This window comes from Kogia breviceps, chromosome 8 (genome assembly GCF_026419965.1).
Source record: "Kogia breviceps isolate mKogBre1 chromosome 8, mKogBre1 haplotype 1, whole genome shotgun sequence".
Taxonomy (NCBI): Eukaryota; Metazoa; Chordata; class Mammalia; order Artiodactyla; family Physeteridae; genus Kogia; species Kogia breviceps.
Window position 1 is genome coordinate 73,139,162 of NC_081317.1, and position 21,532 is coordinate 73,160,693.

At 43.3% G+C, this 21,532-nt stretch overlaps 1 protein-coding gene across 5 annotated transcripts in view; it reads right to left on the reverse strand.

The window, feature by feature from the left end:
* Nucleotides 1-21,532, reverse strand: part of APBA1 (amyloid beta precursor protein binding family A member 1) — a 232,264-nt gene that overhangs the window by 66,505 nt on the left and 144,227 nt on the right. For all 5 annotated transcript variants that reach the window (XM_067039554.1, XM_059072721.2, XM_067039553.1 and 2 more), the window contains exon 2: nt 9,748-10,998. In XM_067039554.1, coding sequence (XP_066895655.1) covers nt 9,748-10,929 — 1,182 coding nt within the window. In that variant the 5' untranslated portion in view covers nt 10,930-10,998. The remainder of the gene's footprint in view (nt 1-9,747; nt 10,999-21,532) is intronic.

Sequence of the window (21,532 nt, forward strand, 5' to 3'; positions counted from 1 at the left end):
AAATCCTCAACAAAATACTAACAAACCAAATCCAGCAATACATTAAAAGGATCATACACCATGATAAAGTGGGATTTATCCCAGGGATGCAAGGGTTTTTCAATATCTGCAAATCAATCAGTGTGATGCACCACATCAACAAATTGAAGAATAAAAACCATATGATCATCTCAATAGATGCGTAAAAAATTTCTGACAAAATTTGACACCCATGTATGATAAAAACTCTCCAGAAAGTGGGCATAGAGGGAACTTAACATAATAAAGGCAATATATGAGAAACCTACAGCAAACATCATACTCAATGGTAAAAAGCTGAAAGCATTTCCTCTAAGATCAGGAACAAGACAAGGATGTCCACTCTTGCCACTTTTATTCAACATAATTTTGGAAGTCCCAGCCATGGCAATCAGAGAAGAAAAAGAAGTAAGAGGAATCCAAATCAGAAAAGAAGAAGTAAAACTGTCATTGTTTGCAGATGATATGATACTACTCATAGAAAATCCTAAAGATTCTACCAGAAAACTACTAGAGCTCATCAATGAATCTGGTAAAGTTGCAGGATACAAAATTAATACAGAAATCTGTTGCATTTCTATACACTAACTACAAAAGATGAGAAAGAGAAAGTAAAGAAACAATCCCATTTACCATCATGTCAAAAACAATAAAATACCTGGGAATAAACCTACCTGAGGATGCAAAAGACCTGTACTCCTAAAACTATTGATATAAGATGCTGATGAAAGAAATTGGAAATGACACAAACAGATGGAAAGATATACCATGTTCTTGTACTGGAAGAATCAATATTGTCAAAGTGACTATACTACTCAAGGCAGTCTACAGATTCAATGAAATCCCTATCAAATTACCAATGGCATTTTTCACAGAACTAGAACAAAAAAATCTTAAAAATTTGTATGGAAGAACAAAAGACCCCAAATAGCCAAAGCAATCTTCAGAGAAAAATGGAGCTGGAGGAATCAGGCACCGTGACTTCAGACTATACTACAAAGCTACAGTCATTAAAACAGTATGGTACTGGCACAAAGATAAATATAGATCAATGGAAAAGGACAGAAAGCCCAGGAATAAACCCACACACTTATAGTCAATTACTCTATGACAAAGGAGGCAAGAATATACAATGGAGAAAAGACAGTCTCTTCAATAAGTGGTGATGGGAAAACTGGACAGCTACATGTAAAAAAATAAAACTAGAACACTGTCTAACACCATACACAAAAATAAACTCAAAATGGATTAAAGACCTAAATGTAAGGCCAGATACTATAAAAACTCAAACAGAAACACAGGCAGAGCACTCTGACATAAATTGCAGCACTATCTTTTTTGATCCATCTCCTAGAGTTATGAAAATAAAAACAAAAATAAACAAATGGGACCTAATGAAACTTAAAAGCTTTTGAACAGCAAAGGAAACCATAAACAAAACAAAAAGACAACCCACAGAATGGGAGAAAATATTTGCAAATCATGTGACCAACAAGGGATTAATCTCCAAAATTTACAAACAGCTCATGTGGCTCAATATCAAAAAATACCAAACAACCCAATCAAAAAAAATGGGCAGAAGATCTAAATACATATTTCTCCAAAGAAGACATACAGATGGTCAAGAGGCACATGAAAAGATGCTCAACATTGCTTATTATTAGAGAAACGCAAATCAAAACTACAATGAGGTATCACCTCACACTGGTCAGAATGGTCATCATCAAAAAGTCTACAAACATAAATGCTGGAGAGGGTGTGGAGAAAAGGGAACCCTCCTACACTGTAGGTGAGACTGTAAATTGGTACAGCCTCTATGGAGAACAATATGGAGGTTCCTTAAAAAACTAAAAAAATAGAGCTACCATATGAACCAGCAATCCCACTCCTGGGCATATATATGATGAAAAACATGGCTGGAAAGGATATATGCACCCCAATGTTCACTGCAGCGCTATTTACAACAGCCAAGCCATGGGAGCAACCTAAATGTCCATCAACAGATGAATGGATAAAGAAGATGTAGTACATATATACAATGGAATACTACTCAGCCATTAAAAAGAATGAAATAATGCCATCTGCAGTGACATGGATGGTAAGTGAAGTAAGTCAAACAGAGAAAGACAAATATCGGATGATATCACTTATATGTGGAATCCAAACAAAAGACACAAATGAAATTATTTGCAAAACAGAAAAACTCACAGACTTAGTGAATGAATTTATGGTTACCGGGGGGAAGGGTGCAGGGGAGGTATAGATTAGGAGTTTGGGATTGACAGGTACCCACTGCCATATTCAAAATAGATAACGAACAAGGATCTACTCTCCAGCACAGGAACTCTGCTCAATGTTCTCTAAAAACCTAAATGGGAAAAGAATTTGAAAAAGAATAGATACATGTATATGTATAACTGAACCACTTTGCTGTACACCTGAAACTAACACAACATTGTTAATCAACTGTACTCCAATATAAAATAAAAAATTTAAAAAGTAGTATATCCTTCAAAGATAAAAAAGTTCTAGTTAAATATAGATTTTAAATATTTAAAAAAACATATTAGGAAATGTCTCATTTCTACTATTTCTGGACACCTCCTACCTGGAGCCCTCCCAGTTCTGGTCCACCCTGGACTGGCTGTTGCCTTGTCCTGCTACATGGTTGTCATCTCCTCCCCTATCACCCTGGGCATTGCTTTGCCTGTTTCCCCTGTTAGATTCTGTTTCCCGGATCTCATCTTCTTTCTTGAGCTTGATTTACACTCCCATTTTGGGGAAGCAATCCTTTAGTAGCTTCCTGAAAAAAGGTGCTTGGAAGGTAAATTTTATGGGACTCTGCGTAACTGAAAACATCTTTATTCCACCTTCACACTTAATTGGAAATTAGACTGGGTGTAGGCCTCCCAGTTTCCAGTGTTGCTTTTGAGGAGTCCATCACCATTTTGATTCCTGATCATTTGTAACCTGTTTTTACCTGTCTGAAAGCACGGAGGATGTTCTCTTTCTACCTTCTGTTCTGAAATTTCTGTGGATCTTTTTAATTTCATTGTTCTAGGCACCCAAGGGAAATCTTTATTTATTATTATTATTATTTTTTGCGGTACGCGGGCCTCTCACCGTTGTGGCCTCTCCCGTTGTGGAGCACAGGCTCTGGATGCACATGGCTCACGGACCCAGCCGCTCCGTGGCATGTGGGATCCTTCTGGACTGGGGCACAAACCCATGTCCCCTGCATCGGCAGGCAGACTTCCAACCACTGCGCCACCAGGGAAGCCCTCCAAGGGAATCTTTTAATCAGGAAACTCTCATGTCCTTTGCTACTAGGAAACAGTCTTTCACAATTTCTCAATTTTATCTATGTTCCAACTTCTTTCCATCCATTGCCTTAATTATTCTACTTTCTTGAAGATTTCCTCTACTTTGTCTTCTAACCTTCCTACTAAAGGATTTTAAAAAATTTCTGCTGCCATTTTTTAATTAAAAAATTTTGGAATGTTCTCTTTTTATTTTTTTAATTTTTTATTATTATTATTATTTTTTTTGCGGTATGCGGGCCTCTCACTGTTGTGGCCTCTCCCGTGGCGGAGCACAGGCTCTGGACGCGCAGGCCTAGTGGCCATGGCTCACGGGCTTAGTTGCTCCGCGGCATGTGGGATCTTCCCGGACCAGGGCACGAACCCGTGTGCCCTGCATCGGCAGGCGGATTCTCAACCACTGCGCCACCAGGGAAGCCCTGGAATGTTCTCTTTTTAAAATGGCATCCTATTCTAATTTAGTGGTTCGCCTATCTTCTCCTACCCTTCTGAGGATATTGATGAGTGTTTTATAGTTTTTTCCTGCTCTGAGTACTGCCTTTATTTCTCCAAGTTCCTTTTGCATTTGCTTTTTTTGTGTCTCTGTCTTTCACGTTAAGAGATATTCATCAAATATCCAGAGATCCTTGGATATCCACTCATATTTAACAGTGGGTCCCCAAAAGCCTGTTGGAAGATCCATGAGCAGCAGTAACCTTCATTGCGTGGTGATCAGGCAGGGAACCAGATTTTATGCTGGAAAAGCCCAAACATGAGTAACTGTAGGTACCTACTCTTGGGTCTTTCTGTTTCCTCAGAGAGGAATATTCTAATCTCCGGCTGGGGCTGGGGGCTGGGAGGGGGTAGGTTCTACACCTGATGGCTAAGAATTCCAAAGCTTTCTCAGAGTCTCACTGCTTAGTGGGTCCTGTGTTCCATAAGGCACCCCTTATCCCCTTTTTCAGCTGTGGCTACTGTCCCCAGTTCCAGCACTTCTCTGGTTCACCCTCTCTTTACAGTAAACCTCCCACCTTCTGTGGGGGGTGGAGGAGAAGTGGAAACTTGGTGGCATGGGCTGGAGAAGGGATTTGGAGTCTAATTTCTCCTGTGACACACCTTCAAACAATCCTCTTTTCTTTTTCAGCCATACTCCTGCCATCGGAGGTATCTGGTGTCTCAAATTCCTTAGCCTTTCTTGGGGGTCCACGGCACAAATCCTCACAGACACTTCGCAGAAGAGGGAACACGGAAACCTCATCAGTGTATGAGTGAGAATCGATCAGGCTGTGCTGTTGGCAACAAACCACCCCAAATCCCCAAGGCTTAAAACAACAAAGGTTGCTTCCTCTCTCAAACTGCATGTCCACAGGGGCAGGAGAGAGCCCGGCTCATCACGGTCACTTGGGACCCATACGGACAGAGGCTCTGCCATCCTGTGATACCGCCATCTTAACCTGAGGCTTCAGGGGAAGAAGGTGCTCTGAGCTGCTCCTGCCTAGAAGCAACATCACATTTCACTGCTCCCATTTCACTGGCCTTATCTTGCTCCTAGGGGATGAGGAGGTACAGTGCAGTCATCCCTGGGCTTGAAAGCAGAGGGCATGCTGGTGGGAATGTAAATTGATACAGCCGCTATGGAGAACAGTATGGAGGTTCCTTAAAAAACTACAAATAGAACTACCATACGACCCAGCAATCCCACTACTGGGCATATACCCTGAGAAAACCATAATTCAGAAAGACTCATGTACCAAAATGTTCATTGCAGCTCTATTTACAATAGCCAGGACATGGAAGCAACCTAAGTGTCCATCAACAGATGAATGGATAAAGAAGATGTGGCACATATATACAATGGAATATTACTCAGCCATAAAAAGAAATGAAACTGAGTTATTTATAATGAGGTGGATGGACCTGGAGTCTGTCATACAGAGTGAAGTAAGTCAGAAGGAGAAAAACAAATACCGTATGCTAACACATATATATGGACTCTAAGGGGAAAAAATGTCATGAAGAGATTAGTGGTAGGACGGGAATAAAACACAGACTTACTCGAGCATGGACTTGAGGATATGGGGAGGGGGAAGGGTGGGCTGAGACGAAGTGAGAGAGTGGCAGGGACATATACACACTATCAAATGTAAATTAGATAGCTAGTGGGAAGCTGCTGCATAGCACAGGGAGATCACCTCTGTACTTTGTGACCACCTAGAGGGGTGGGATAGGGAGGGTGGGAGAGAGGGTGATGCAAGAGGGAAGAGATATGGGAACATATGTATATGTATAACTGATTCACTTTGTTGTAAAGGAAAAACTAACACACTATTGTAAAACAATTATACTCCAATAAAGATGTTAAAAAAAATAAAAAAATAAAAAAATAAATTAAATAAAATAAAATGATTTCAATATTTAAAAAAAAAAAAGAAAGCAGAGGGCAACTGGCAATATGGGGGAGGGGCACTAATGTCTACCACAGCCAGTCACCACTATGGTGTTCCAAAATTTTGTTGTTCTCATCTGCTGCTGTTTCCTCTGTCTCCTGGTGATTGTGGCTCTATGTATTTTTATTATTTTACTGTCATTTTAGTGTAGCTCTTTTTTTCAAATTTTGTTTTATTTATTTATTTTTTAAACAGCAGGTTCTTATTAGTTATCTATTTTATACATACAAGTGTATGTATGTTTAGTGTAGCTTTAAGAGGGAGCAGTGATAAAGACCAATTCAAACTGTACAACACACCACTCCAAGTAGCCAAAACCCTCCCATTACGCTGTGTGCTTGCTCCCATCCATCTCCGATTCCACCCTCGCTCTGTTCTCTACTCAGAGTGAGTTTGTTGCCTAAAGAGAGACAGGTAGGCTGCGGAACTTTTCAGAACTAGTCATTCATTAACAATACTTTTCAAGAAGGGGGCTGGGTGGTAGCTTTCAAACATATATCTAGAAAAGAGCCTTTACTAGAAGCAAAGCATTTATAAATACTTTTTTTCAGAAAACATTTCTATTCACTCACTGCTGAGCATCTAGTCTACGTTCAATAAGTCCTTGCTAATGAGCAATCCTATTTTCGCATTCTGTAGGATTCACTTGCAAACAGATGCCAGTTTCCTCCAAGTATGAGAAAAATGCTAAAGTTCCGAGTGAATTAACAGTAGTGTTTAGAGTAGATTTAGCTATCAGCAGATATCTCTGGCAAGTAGTAGTACAGGTGGTTTTTATTACCATCTATTTGCATCACTGTCGTTTCTGATGTTGCTATTTTGAGAACGCGCTGCTTCTGTAACAAGAATTCCAGGGCCCCTTTTCCAGGCCAGTTGACCAAAACTACAGTGGGAGAGCCCCTTCCATGAAAACACACCTGTGGTTTAGGTCTAGGTCTCTAATTAGCTAGGTCTCTAATCCATAGAGCTAACATGGGCAAACTACCCAGATGATATTTGTCCTTTAAATCAGTGGTTCTTAATTTTTTACACATTCAAGAATCACAGGGAGAATTTACAAAACAGAAACAAACAAGGAAAACAAACCCAGTGAACAAAACCCCAGATCACTGGACCCCATCTTAGGTATTCTGGTTTGGAAAAGAAAGGTAGTAATTTGTTTTTTTGTTTTTTTTGTGTGTGTGGTATGCGGGCCTCTCACTGTTGTGGCCTCTCCCGCTGCGGAGCACAGGCTCCAGACGTGCAGGCTCAGCGGCCATGGCTCACGGGCCCAGCCGCTCCGCGGCACGTGGGATCCTCCCGGACCGGGGCACGAACTCGTGTCCCCTGCATCGGCAGGCAGACTCTCAATCACTGCGCCACCAGGGAAGCCCAGTAATTTGTATTTTTAACAAGTACCTTCCAGAAAGACTTCAGGCCACATGGCTTTTAATAGTGCTTTTCCATTTTCTACAACAGTATACATGGAATGAGCATTCAGTAAATACTTTTTGATGCTGAGGCAGAAATCCACAGAATGTATGTATTTCCCCCCATGATACCATCAAAGAGGTAGCAAACGAAGGTCTTTCCTATAAATGTTGCATGACAGATGAACTGCAACCCACAAATTCAAATGGCTTAAAGACAACTGGCAGAATATTTTAAAGCACAGGTTTTGGGGTTTGCTTTGTATTAACTATTCATAACCCAGAAAGCCCTACTAACCAATTTCTTAGTGTCAAGGTGAATTTCTGACTGGATGGGTTTCTAAAGCATAACCCAATATTCTGGAATCAATTCTACCTCCTGAATGAAACATCTTGCAAGAGGGTTAAGCTGTTTTCCTAGTTCAAATGGATAAAAGCAAGCCCCCAGCCCTAGTGGAGGCTGGGTGATGGGTTCATCATGAGGCTGCAGGGACCAGGTGGTTAAGCTAGTAGTTTCATGGAGCTGGTGCAGGTGAGAGAGCTGAAGGAAGAGGCCAGCATCTGGTCCAAACACTCCTGCATCTTTTTCTCGGATGGCTTTCCAAGTTTCTAAAAAGGTTGTAGAACCCGGCCTCTTGACAGCTCCCTACTTTTAAAAACCTGCTCCATTTCCACTACATTTGCAAAATACTTGCTGCACTCCATCCCTCCCAGCCAGAAGGAACCTGGAGACAGCGGGAGATCACCGACAATTCTGCACGTGAGCGCACCTATTTTTAACTGTTTGACTGTGAAGCCTGGAAAGCAGACGGAGACACCAAGCATATTAAACTAACTGACCCAATGCCGCCCCCTGGCTGGGAGGACGCAGATCCCTTCCCAAACCATTTCCAACCTTGCCTTAAAGGTGCCCGAGATTTAATCAGCTAACAGCCAATACTGACTGTTACTAAAAGAGCAGGCGAATGATACCTTTCTGACCTGCCCAGCCCTTCACCTATTTAAGTAAAATGAACAAACAGCTTCCAATAACTGTTTCTCACTCCAAAAGATATACCGAGAAATAGGCTGGTGCAATCATAAAATGTAGAATTAAATGAAACCGAATTTAACCACTTGACCCTTCTTTTACTCCAAGCTCGCATTTTAAATGAAAGTGCTTAAAAAATTATTCAAGAGAATGGAAAAGTGAGAGTCAGAGGAGAAAGAGAATCTTTAGAGCCAGGTAGTGGGGGTAAAGGTTAGCCTTCTTGATTTACTTTGAATAGACTGTGACACTCAAGCTTGCCGAGTTATCAAATTTCTTAGGTATTTCAAAAACGGAAAATAAAATGCAGACAGGGCAGCAAGAACTTTCTGTAGCTCTTCACAAGAAAGTATATTTCAGTTAAAAAAACATGTCTTTTGTGAGGTGAGAAGGACACTCTGGTACCACCAGAGATTAAAACTAAGCCCTTCCTGAAACTCACAGTGAAAAAACTGCAGACACCCCAGAAAGAGCGCAGAAGGATTTCCTTCAAAGAGGCCACACTATCCATCCCAAACTCTTAAGGGGTTGCTTTAAGGCAGTGGTTCTCAAATTGTGGTCCTGGGACCAGCAGCATTAACATCACCTGGGAACTTATTAGTGACAACGTTGAGTTTCACCTGAGCCCTGAGATCCTGGAAAACAGCAAAGGTTAAGGGCTCTCCTCCCCTCATTTTGTGTTCTGGAAATGGCTTAGGCAAAGAACCTACCTTCCCACTAGACTTGAGTAGCTCACAGGTGCCCCCTTGTTTACCTATGACAAGGCCAGACACAGACCCTCCAAATTTACATTCTTTGCCTGACAAATGGTTAATTGAACTGCTGATTAATCAAGACAAAATGCTTATTAACCAGCCTTGGATTAAGCTCCTCGCCTTCTTCCAGGTCCCTGAACTTTGGCCAGCTTACCACCCCTACTCAAGGGCTCCTCCTGGGAATAGGCTGGTGTCAGGTTAAAACACTCTCTCATGGGCAATGCGCTCAAGCCATGCTTCATCCCACTTCCTCACACCTTGTTCTTCCAAGCCTTGTTTACTCCTCCCTCCAAAAGAACACCCTCTGTGCCTAACTCTAGAGACGCTTGCAGATCTTACAGAGGTTCTGCTACTGCAACAGTCCCCCTTCCCCTGTTACAATAGGACCTTTCCCCTCTGCAATAATCCTTTCCGATAAAGTCTCTCCTTACTCAATCCAGACTTGTTTTTCATTTGACATTAGAAACACAAATTCTCAGGCCCCGCCCCATACCTTCCAAGTGGGAAACTAAGGGATGGGAAGCGGTGCGCCTGGAAATCAATTTCTGAACAAGTGCTCCAGGCACAGTTTGAGAACCACTGATTTACGGCAACCTCGGCAACCGCTCAACACTTAACTCCCTCCCACCTGTGTTGCACTCAGGCGCGCTTAAGCACAAGCTGTTTCTGAGCATCCCCACAGATCCTTTCTCTCATCAAGTCATTTCCCAACGACAAACTAGGCCACCGAGCGCCCGTCTCCCCTCCTGGCCGCGCGTGGAGCTGAGTGGGCCTGAACCCGCACACACTTACATCTCCATCCACCGGCCTCTGGTCGTCACAATCCCTGGTGGGACTAATGTCCTGGCGCATGACCCAGATGGGCTCTTTGGGCTCGTCGGGGGTATAAGGCGAACGTATGGTCCTGGTTTTCACCTCCTCGATGGCCTCCTTGATGTCCTTGATGGCCAGCGAGATGGCATCCCTCTTCTCCTTGCTGTACCGCTGCACCGCCTCGCCGCCAGCCGCCCTCTGCTGCCCCACTGGCGCCTGCAGCCCGGGGCTGTCCGGGCGGCCCCCGCCCGGGGTGGGGGCGCGCTCCAGGTCCTGCTCGGCCTCGGGCATGTCCTCGGCCGCCTTATCGAGGCTCTGCGAGCTCATGCTCTGCTTGACCTCGGCCACGATCTGGTCGATGTCCTCTTCCTGCTCGTAGCTGTCCATGCGCGGGTAGGGCGCGAACTCGGCCTCCTTCTCGGGGCTGTCGGACTCGCCGTCGGAGCGCTCGTCATAGTGGTGCAGCCGCGCGCCCAGGGCCTCCTGGCGGTAGGCGGCCGCCTCGTCTCGCTCCTGCTCGTACAGCCGCAAGCCGTCGCGCGCGTCCAGCTCGGGTGCGTCCCCGATTTCCTCGTACACGTGCTCCTGGAGGCCCCCGTAGTCTGCGTAGGGCTCGGCATAGGGCTCGTCCTCTCCGCGGTGGAAGAGCCGGTGCGTGTAGACGTAGCCCGAGTAGGCAGCGTTCATGGCCTCCTCGTGCTCCAGCGAGTGGAAGTGCAAGTGGTTGGGCAGCGTGCGGCGGTGCGTGGCCTCGGCGTGCTCGGCCTCCGCCTGCTCCGTGTACTCCTCGGCCTCGGGCCGGTACTGCACTGCGTACGCGCTCTCGTCCTCGGGGTCCTGCGCGCGCTCGGCGTCGTAGCCGTCGCGCGCTGCGGCGATCACGTCGCCCTCGGCCGTGTCCGTGTGGTTGTGGAAGCCGCTCTCCGTGCTGGCGGAGCGCGCCAGGCACTCCCCGCGCTCCTCCTCCTCCTGCTGCTGCGGCCCGGGCTGGGCGCGGAGGTCCTCGACGGCACGGCCGCGCGGGGGGCGGCCCGCATAGTGCTGCTGCTGCTCGTCCTCCACCTCCGGGTGCTCCAGGTCGGCCTCCACCGACTCGTTCACCTCCCCGCCTGCCGCCTCATCCGTCACCTCCACCTCCGCGGTCCCCTCCAAGTGGTTCATGGTGGGCGTCGGGGACGGCTGGGAGCGAGGCTGGGCCGGCTCACTGCGCTCTCATTCTGCTCCCCCCGGCTGCAAAAACAAGAAAGGGGAGGGGCTATTACGTGGGTCAGACTGTAGTCAGGAGCTGAGTACCGAGATACCATAAAAACAGCTGTTATTGATCCCATCTGAAGCTCGGTCAGTTAAAAAGTGATTGCAAATTTAAGCTCAGTGTGAGAGCACATAGTTCATCTTCTTCGTAGCACGTGTCGTAATTTGTAATTACATATCTCCTTGTGTAATTGCTTACTGGCTTTCTCCCTTCCCCACCCCTCAGACTGAGAGCCTCTTGAGCTTTTAGTTCCCCACCATGCTTACTATTCAGGTTCTGTTTCTGATGCATATGAATTGAGAGTACTACCAGATTGAATGAGGCAATTGACACATTGTCCATCTGCTAAGGGATAAATCTAAGTTATACTAGAAACGATTTTTAAAATAAGTTTCAAGGGAAAAAAATAATCTTGGAATGTTTTGAATCCGTTGCTGTCAATACAAATTCGCAGCTATTCTGAGGGAGGCTATCAACCATCAGTGGGTTCTCGTCCTGGCATTGCTGGCTCTGTTGCCTCTGGTTAAGTGGTTCAATTTTCCGGACCTCCACCATGAGACTGGACTCATTTCCTACAGCAGGATGTTAACAGCTATTACCTAGACAAGAAAAGACTCCGTGGTCAAATAAGTCTGGGAAATGCTGACTTCGAGCTGACTTTTCATTGTGAATTTTCAAGGGGAGGAAGATACAGGATGCTTGGTTTACAAACTTGTTTGACTGGGAAACACTTTTGCTACAGGCCAGTGTTCTGACAAATGCACTTAAAGAAACACAGACTAGCTAATTTCGAATACTCACTTCCCTCAGACACCCTGCATCTAAAATTCTTTGATTCTATAAATTAGCATTATAGCTGATATTGGATAACACGCTTATTTCTTTAAAATATGGCTAGGTCTCTTTCCCTATTTTCAGAGGGACTTGCAGCTAGAGAGACAGCTTTGGTTTCAACCTTTCAATTCTTATCACAAAATAGCTTTATAGCATAATCTGTGTACAGTGTACGGAAATAAACACAAAGGATGTAAAGAAAAGCAAAAATAGGCAGGATCCCTATGATTTCAAGACATTTATGGTAAATAGGTTCAACATGTGTAAACTTTTAGGGACTTCCCTGGTGGTCCAGTGGGTAAGACTCCGAGCTCCCAAGGCAGAGGGCCCGGTTTTGATCCCTGGTCAGGGAACTAGATCCCACATGCATGCCACAACTAAGGAGCCCACATGCCACAACTAAAAAGATCTCACATGCTGCAACTAAAGAGCCCATGTGCCGCAACTAAGACTCGACACGGCCTAAATAAATAATTTTTTTTTAATGTGTAAACTTTTCTCATAGTGTTCTTTTGGAGAGCTCGTCTTACAAATGGACAAAAGTGGAAAGTGAACTCTTTAATGTAATAGCAGAAAGCTCCAGGAGGACCAGGAACATCTGATGGACTCTCTAATGTTTTGATGCATTATATTCTACTCAACTCCCACCACAATGAAAGCAATTTCCTTCAGGCACTATGACAGTCCCGGTAGTAAAGGAGGCCATTTTGGAGCTACCAAGTTCATCTTAAAGCAGAAGTATCATCTTTCTCCCATTCTTTGATGGATCCACCACTGACTCATACTCACTAGAAAACAATTGTGGTTTAGCAGAGATGATCAATCCTTATCACTTCCTTCCTTGATAAGAGTCCCACTTCATACAAATTAGACCCTGTCTTCTTTGAAAAACTGTTGCCTTCTCTCATTTAACCCCTGAGAACAGTGACTGTGAACTAGGTATAAGAAAGTTTTCCAAGTACGAGTCTCCATTCAGACCAGATGGATGGTTAATGCACTGAAAAGAAGAGGCAAATGCTGGTACTGAGGGCCCCCAGGTTAGGTGGTCTCCAGTGGATCATGCAAAATACAAAACAAATATTCAATTCAATTGAATTGAATTCAATGAATTCAATTCAAATATTCAATTCAATTCAATTCAATTCAATACAAAACAAATAATCAATTCTTTGTGCTGAGCACAAAGAAAGCATTCACAGGGAGGGATACCAAACATGCCAGATACTTCCCTGGGTACTGTTGCCTTGCAGTGTGTCAGCTGTGTGTGGTTAGTGTTAGCAATGCAACAACCACCATCCAAAACACCTGAACAAGCCAAGAATTCATGATAACCATGTGCAGAACTGATCAAAACACTGTCTTCAGTGAAAATGGCACTTTCTCTTTTCACTTTGAGGAAAATCTATCGATATATGCATCAGAAAGAGATTTTAGTTTATTCTGGGTTAAAATTATATTTGACCAGCAAATGGTGCCATCTCATAGAGCACTGATCCAAAGGAAATGAGATTTCCATGCATGTCCATACACTGAGTTATGGTAAAGAAAGTTACAAGAAACCACTACTTTAGGGAAAAATACTGTCAAAATAATGCAGTTTTGCTACAGTGGAGCTTTCTATTCCCTGGGTGCATTGCCCTTATACCCCCTCCCCTGGCCTCAGGGGAGTATTCCCGCACGCACGGAGTATTTCTATTTCACTCACCACTGTGGTTTCAAGAATATAGTTTGGGTTGTGGTGTTTGCGGCATGTTAATTAATAACATACATCGATTTGAGGGATTTCTCTAGGACAAAGGCAACTACCAACTTTTAAAGGTGGAGCTGACGTTGGTGGTCGGGTCCATCGGCAGCACACGAGAGGACGGTTCCCTGTACCCTGGCAACTTTGGGGGTGATATTTATTTAAAAACCCCACTGAGGCTGTTTTGAAAGAATCCAAGGTTATTGTGGGTATAGAGATTGGTACCACCTTTTTGAAAAGCAATTTGGCAAGATGAATTAAAATCTTTAAAAGGTAATATACCTTTGCCCCAGTAACTCTACTTATAGAAATCTGAAAGGAAAAACTCAGATGTGGACAAAGATGTTTTTCACGGTATTTGCTTAAAAAGTAAAGATTATAAACACTAACTAGTAAGCGCTAACATTAAGTACAAATAAGTACAGTGCTAATAAGCGTGTTAGCATCATATTGCAGTTCAGGAAGGTGTGGGGCTTTTCTGGCTGGGTAGCTCCACCTGGAGTTCCCACAGCACTCAATCTCAACCTGCCACCCTAACTGCTTTCCCTATCCTCGGCATATTTTTCACCTAACTTTTCTTTGGTGAATCTGTCTCATCTTCCCCAAAGCAAGTTCATACCTAAGGAATGTCTATTACGTGCCAGCCTCCAGGCAACGTTTTGGGCATAGAGGCAGAGCAGTGGCCAAGCCAGACAGGCTGCTCTGTTCTCAGGAAGCCACCATTCTAGCTCATGGGGCTGGAGAGAAAGGAGAGGGGAAGAGACAATAATTATGTTAATAAACAAATAAAATAACATCAGGGAACAAAAAGTCTTATGAAGAAAATGAAACAGGGTAATGGCAGAGAAAGTGACCAAGGAGAGAGGGCCTCCTGTAGTGGCCAGAGGAGGTGATATGGGCACTGAGGTCTGAATGATAAAGAAAGAGGCAGCCAACTAAAGATCTGAGGGCAGGGCCTTGAGTTGAGAAAGGACTTGCTGTGTTCAAAGACAGAAATAATGTTTGTGAACTGAGTAAGGGACGACGTGGTAGAAGATGAGGATGGAAAGTTGGGAAGGGGCTAGCAGGGCAGGGCCTGGTAAAGAGTTATTTCAAGTGCACTAGCATGCTACTGGGAGGGTTTAAGCAGGGGAGTAATAAAGCCTGATTAAACCCTCCCATCATCCTCACTGCACCCTATCTATCTATCTATCTATCTATCTATCTATCTATCTATCTATTTATCATATTATGGCACCTGTCATTCTGAGTAGCAATTCTTTATAAATATGAAGTCCTTGAGAAAAGATGACATGTCATTTATCTTTGATTCCCCAGTGCCAAGTACAGAGGGAACATAGTAGGTAGTCAGTAAATTCTCAGTGATTAGAAAGAAAATAATTATCCTTCCACTTCCCAATATCAGGGGCCTTCTGGACATTGGCATGCCCAGCCTTTGGAGAACTCATTTCTTTTTTCCACCTTGAATCTTTACTGCCCTCATCTGCCCCTGTGAACTTCTCCACCTTCTTCTGATGCTTTAAATGCCCAAAGAACTCCAGTGATTCAACCTCTGCCTATATTTGAGGGCGCTGATCCAGCTGGCATTTATTGGATATGTACCAGGTACTGTGCGAGGCAAGGGGGATGCAAGTTTCTAAACCATGATCCCAGCCTACAAGGGCAGACAGCTTTGGCGATTATAATACTTGGTGATGAATGCAAAACAGAAATAGGTTCCAGCTACAAAAAGAAGCTAGAGTTGGGCTTCCCTGGTGGCGCAGTGGTTGACAGTCCGCCTGCCGATGCAGGGGACACGGGTTCGTGCCCCGGTCCGGGGGGATCCCACATGCCGCGGAGTGGCTGGGCCCGTGAGCCTTGTACGCTGAGCCTGTGCGTCTGGAGCCTGTGCTCCGCAACGGGAGAGGCCACAACAGTGAGAGGCCCGCGTACCACAAAAAAAAAATCAAAAAAAATAAAAAAGAAGCTAGAGTTAAAACAACAACTGCATCACCTTTGTGAATCATGTGAGTGCTACTGTTCTTATAGGTTCTGGATTTCATAGCTCGTAAGCATCCTAGGAACTGAGGCCTAGGAGAGGAGTGCCATCATCCAGCCAATGTTCTTGCTTATGACCCATGTGCTCCCGGAGGCTGGGAGAGTAGAAGGGAGGAGTTACAGCTGAAGAAAATCTCTCCCCTTCTACAAAAAGGCTAGATGACCTGGAAGACACAGGCAAGAGAGTCTCCTCTGCAGCAGCAGCCATACAACGTGAAAAGGAGGTGTTACGGCATCTTGGATGCAGAAGTAAGGGTATCCAGGTTGTGGTGGAGCACAGGTGGCTTTCTGGCTCTTGGTTCTGGAATGTTCCACAGCTGAGTTGGAAAAAGTGAACAAAGGGAGGGAACTCCACTGCAGTGCACCATTTAGAAATAAAATATTTCACGATTCAGCAATTGAATCCAGGTAGCTCATAATGTTAGCTGAGGCTCCTGTTGGTTTGGCATGAATAGAAGGGGAGGCTATAATTACTTTGGTTGATCTGTCCTTAAGTAGTTGTTAATAAAAATTTGCAATAGACTGTTTCTTTTAACACATTCAGAAGTAGTTTTAGAAGGGCCTGACTGAAGACAAAATGAAATGTAAAAAAGAGAAAAAGAATGGTACCAGATTATTAACCTGGAGAGTATTGTGTGAGTATGGGGAGGGGGTGGGGTAGTAATGCAGGTGTAGGGAAAACACATGAAGGGGAGAGGAGAGAAGTGGGAAAAGAAGAAAGTATGTACTAGCAATTCTCTCCTCTGAGAAAACTAGAATGAACAATATGATTCCATTTATATAAGTTTTTATATTTTTGCATATATTTAAAGTAGTACAACTACCTCCTGTGGACTTAATGAATGTTGCTTGTCTTGCCCTGCTGGAGTTGGAAGGGAAGTCCTATTTCTTGGGACTGCAGCCTATCCTCATCCACCTGCGCACATACTGTTCCAGTCAACATGACATCTGCCACCAAGCCATTGGAGGGGCGGTCTATGACACTGAGACTATTAATTTCCATAACAAAAGCTGTGGTTGCCAAACAAGATTATGCCCTGCGTGTAGAGGGCATGCAAACGTGCGTGCGCGCACACACACACACACGCGCGCACGTGCGCGCAATCTGCATAGGCTGGGAGATTAATGGTTCTCATTAAAAAAAAAAAATGACAGAATAGGAATACCCAGGTATTCTTATCTACCTTCCCTAGCCTATAAATGTTTCCCTTCCATGAGTTAGATCAATCACAAAACATCTACTAGGGAATCCAAAGGACATCAAGGCTCCTACTCAAATCATCAGCTCTTCTAAACACAATGCATCTATTTATAAGAGTAACATATAAAAGAAATAAAAAATACAAGAGTTTATTAAAGCTTAATCTCCTTTGAATCATTTGTAAATTAAATTTAATGATACTGGGAGCTAAGATGGATAGAGAACACACATTTCACCTTCCTAAAATCATTATCAGTTTAAATAGGCTTACATGGTCAGTAAAGGCCTCCTCACACAGAGTTATCTTGCCTCAGCAAACTATCATTTTGTTTTCTCTGATATCCTTATGCCTGAAATTGTGAAGCATGGCTTGGCAGATAGTATTGGTAATGGTTTCAGAGTGAGTTGGGTACCAGATGTTAACCAGACTGAGGTCTCTGGTTGGACCTCAGGACTGTGTCCTTGACCCCGTCCAGCTTTGATGAAGACATGGGGGCTGGACATCTTGTTTCCCTCTTCAGATCCACTCTGCACCTTCCCCACCCTGCCTGTGCCCTGCAAGGCTGGCCCCTTTGGGCTGCATCAACAGCTCCCTGTTGCTCTGGCTTCTGTTTGGGTTTGGCCAGTGGAAAGCTCTGGTGGATCTGTCCCTTGATCCAGTGATCTGTGGACAGACTGACCCAATGTTGGCTGCCTCACCACCTTGGATCCCCTATTTTCTGGATCAAGAATGCCAACAGCTTGTCTGGATGGCCACTTGTTGTTGATCCTTTAGAGATAGTGGACTGCCTGCTGGACTACACTTTTCTCCATACTGCAGCTGGATTTGCCTTCTAGCACCTGCCCAACACAGGTTGGTGGGTCCTGGTCCTTTTCAACTAGCCACGGTAGACTCTTTATTTGCATGTTTCAAGGCCACTGCCATTGCTCAAAACACTTTGGCCACTCCTTTATGGGAACAGCTTTCGAAGTTAATTTATGGACTTTGAACTTACCAGCAAATTGTTCTCAATATTCTATTCTCATATTTAGTCATATTTGACTTTTGACTCCAAAGGATTATCCCCTACCTTATTTACAAGAGTTGGCTATAAATGGTGCTTATTAGTTTTCAAATACCAGATTTATCCCTAAGGGATCATCCTGTCATTCACTATCCTTAATGAGGTATTGTAGTAGTGTGGGGAACAGGTGTGGGTGACATACTGCCTGAATTTGCATCGTGGTTTCATCACTTACTAGCTCTTTGACTCTGAATAATTTAATCACAGAAAATATTCCAATTCTACCATCTCTGAAGTGGGCAGAGTAATATTGGGTTGGCCAAAAAGTTTGTTCGGGTTTTTCCATAACATCTTACGAAAAACCCAAACGAACTTTTTGGTCAATCCAATAGTACTTACATCACATGGTTACTGGATGATACAAGTTAATAGATATACTACAAGTTAATATTTTATATATATGTATAAAACTTAGAATCATGTCTGATACGTTTTAAGGGCTATTTAACATTCATTAGTGCATTTTCTGCACACACCATAGTTCGTATTTAACAGATCAATATACTGTTTTTAAAAAGCAAAAAAAAAAAGTTAATATAAATGACTAGAGCACATGGTACATTTATTATTACCCTGTCCTAAATAAGGCTATGTAGAGGTGGAAAACAAGCAGTTAAGCTACTTTTTTTTTTTTTCTTTGCGGTACGCGCGCCTCTCACTGCTGTGAACTCTCCCGTTGCGGAGCACAGGCTCCAGACGCGCAGGCTCAGCGGCCATGGCTCACGGGCCCAGCCGCTCCACGGCATGTGGGATCCTCCCGGACCGGGGCATGAACCCGTGTCCCCTGCATTGGCAGGCGGACTCTCAACCAGTGCGCCACCAGGGGAGCCCAGTTAAGCTACTTTTAATCCATTTTGAAGTAAGGTCGGGTATAAATAAATCCATCAAATAATCACAAACCCTGTACTACGTGTAGGCCAGTAATATATGTGGTGTTTTACATACTGTATTTCTAACCCTCACAACAGTCCCAGTGGAAATTATTATCCCCAATTGCTAATTTTGAAGCAGAAGCTAAGACAGCTTAAATAACTTGTCCAAGGTCACTCAGAGCCAAAAGGAGTGGAAGTGGATCCCTCTGGCTTTTGCTGTTCTTCCTATTACATTTCACTGTGCCCAGAAAGTGATGCAATTCATTTTTTAAACAAACATCTAAATTGGTGTAATCCGTTTTAGAATAGTCACCTTGGCAGACTCTATACTTACATGTTCCAAGGGTACTGTCTTTGCTCAAAATACTTTGGCCACTCCTTTATTGGAACTGATTTCAAAGTTAATTTGAGGTATTTGAAGCTACTAGCAAACCGTTTTCAATATTCTATAGTCATATTTGATTTTTGACCTCAAAGGGTGTCATCCAAATTTATCATCCACCTTGTTTACAAGATTTGGCTGAGAATGCTGTTTGATGTTCTACAAATACCAAATCTATCCTGAAAGGATGAAGATATGCAACAGCCAAGATTATTAAAAAGAGTCTATTCAGGCTCTGAAGTCAATTCCAAAAGAGGGCTTTAAATACTGTTTTGGCCAGTGGCCACATCTTTCACATATGCTTTTATCCTTGCAGAGTAAACAGAGGGACAGAGGCCATTTGGAAGAATACATTCTTGTGTGATGGCTACAAAATCAGGTTCATTACTTTCATCCACCTTGAAATCCGTATAATTGTGGCTAACACTAAACAGTCAGGAAAATTAATTCATCCACTTGGATTAACTCAGCCACTCCAACCTCAAAGCTCTGATCACAACCCAGCCTTTGATTAAAGAGAAAATTCTGAATTTATGCAGACTACCTTATTGTCTGGCTCTTTGTCTAACACTTTAACCATCAAATCATTCATTTATCATTCTGATTCCAATAAAATACATGAAATAAGCTTAAGGCAATCATGGAAACTCAGAGGGGAAATCTTGTAAATTTTATAGAAAATTCAAGGGACATTCTCTGGAAATCAAAGCCGATTAAAAGTCTATCTGAGGACTTCCTGGGTGGCACAGTGGTTAAGAATCCGCCTGCCAATGCAGGGGACATGGGTTAGATCCCTGGTTTGGGAAGATCCCACATGCCGCGGAGCAACTAAGCCCGTGAGCCACAACTACTGAGCCTGTGCTCTAGAGCCTGCAAGCTAAAACTACTGAAGCCCACATGCCTAGAGCCCATGCTCCACAACAAGAGAAGCCACTGCAATGAGAAGCCCAGGCACTGCAACGAAGAGAAGCCCTGGCTCGCCGCAAATAGAGAAAGCCCACGCACAGCAAGGAAGACCCAACACAGCCAATAATAAACAAACAAACAAACAAATAAATCTTAAAAATATAAATAAATAAAAGTCTATCTGTATTTCTGTGACATGCCCCTGGTTTAAAGTCAGACATATCTACAAAATCCATATTTACTGAGGGTTACACAAAATAGACATTTTTTCCCCATTTCAATCCCTTTTTCCATGCCCCTACATAATTTCCTTTCCTCACCGTCCACTACATTTATTATCTCTGTTGTTACACTACATTCAGTTCAGGGGTACTAAATCACCCATTATAATCAACCTGGACCATATTCCTGATATTTCTGTTATTATATAGAAAGCCATGCACACACCACACTTTAGTGTTAAAGACAGTAAATTTCTAAAATCAGTTCAGCCATGTTAGTTTTCAGAGGCTCATTACTTCATCCCGCAAAAGGAGATGGAAACGGGGGAAATACCAGGCCAAGGATGAGTTGAACAGTAATTCATTAGAATGTAGTCCTTCCTTTGAGACCACATCACCTCAAATTTACCGCTACTGTTACTTTTACAAATTATTTGGCTCATTAGAAAGTCAGTTAACTTGCTTCTCTCTATTCCCTCAAGTTTTCTGTAATTTCCTTTAGCATTTTCCTTCCCAGAATTCACACCAGAATGTCAGCCACAATCCTAATTACGAAGCTTCAGATTAAGTTCCTGTTTCTGACATTCTTTTTATTCACAGGTGAAGAAAGCAGCATCAGGTATGCTGGCCACTGTCCTCAAACATCTTTTCAGTTATGCCTCAAATCTGATATGCAAGATGATTAAAAACAGCTGTATCCTGGAAGGTTCACTCCCTGACAATTCAGCTTCACAACTCCCAAAGAACAAAATTCATTAAGCAACTATTAGGTAGCAACACTGGCGATGACTTGAATTTGAATTTGATGAGCCAGAAATCCCATATTGATTCAAAGCCTCCCTCGACAGTCAACTCTCTCAATTTGGCCACATTAGCAAAAAGTTAACAGGGAAAAAAACACATGTGGGGAAAGAAGAAAACTACCTTCTCTTAAAAGTGACTCAAGGATAGTCTGGAAACTTTTGAGTTCATTGGACATGTTGACTAGAATATAAAGAGGTAGAGTACCTGTAGCTCTTTTTCTAGTTAACTAATTTCATTTAGGCCCCCAATATAGGCCAGTGAAATTCAAACACAGTTTTGCTAGGACCTGGAGGCTTTTAGTCACCTCAGGAGAAGACATGAGTTTCTCCAAAGGAAATTATTTTAAATTTGTTTTATTAAAAAATAATGTGGATTTTACTGAAGATCTCATAGGGAAGACTGGAGTGAGAGACTCCATTGTGCATCATACCCATTACCCTCCCAAAA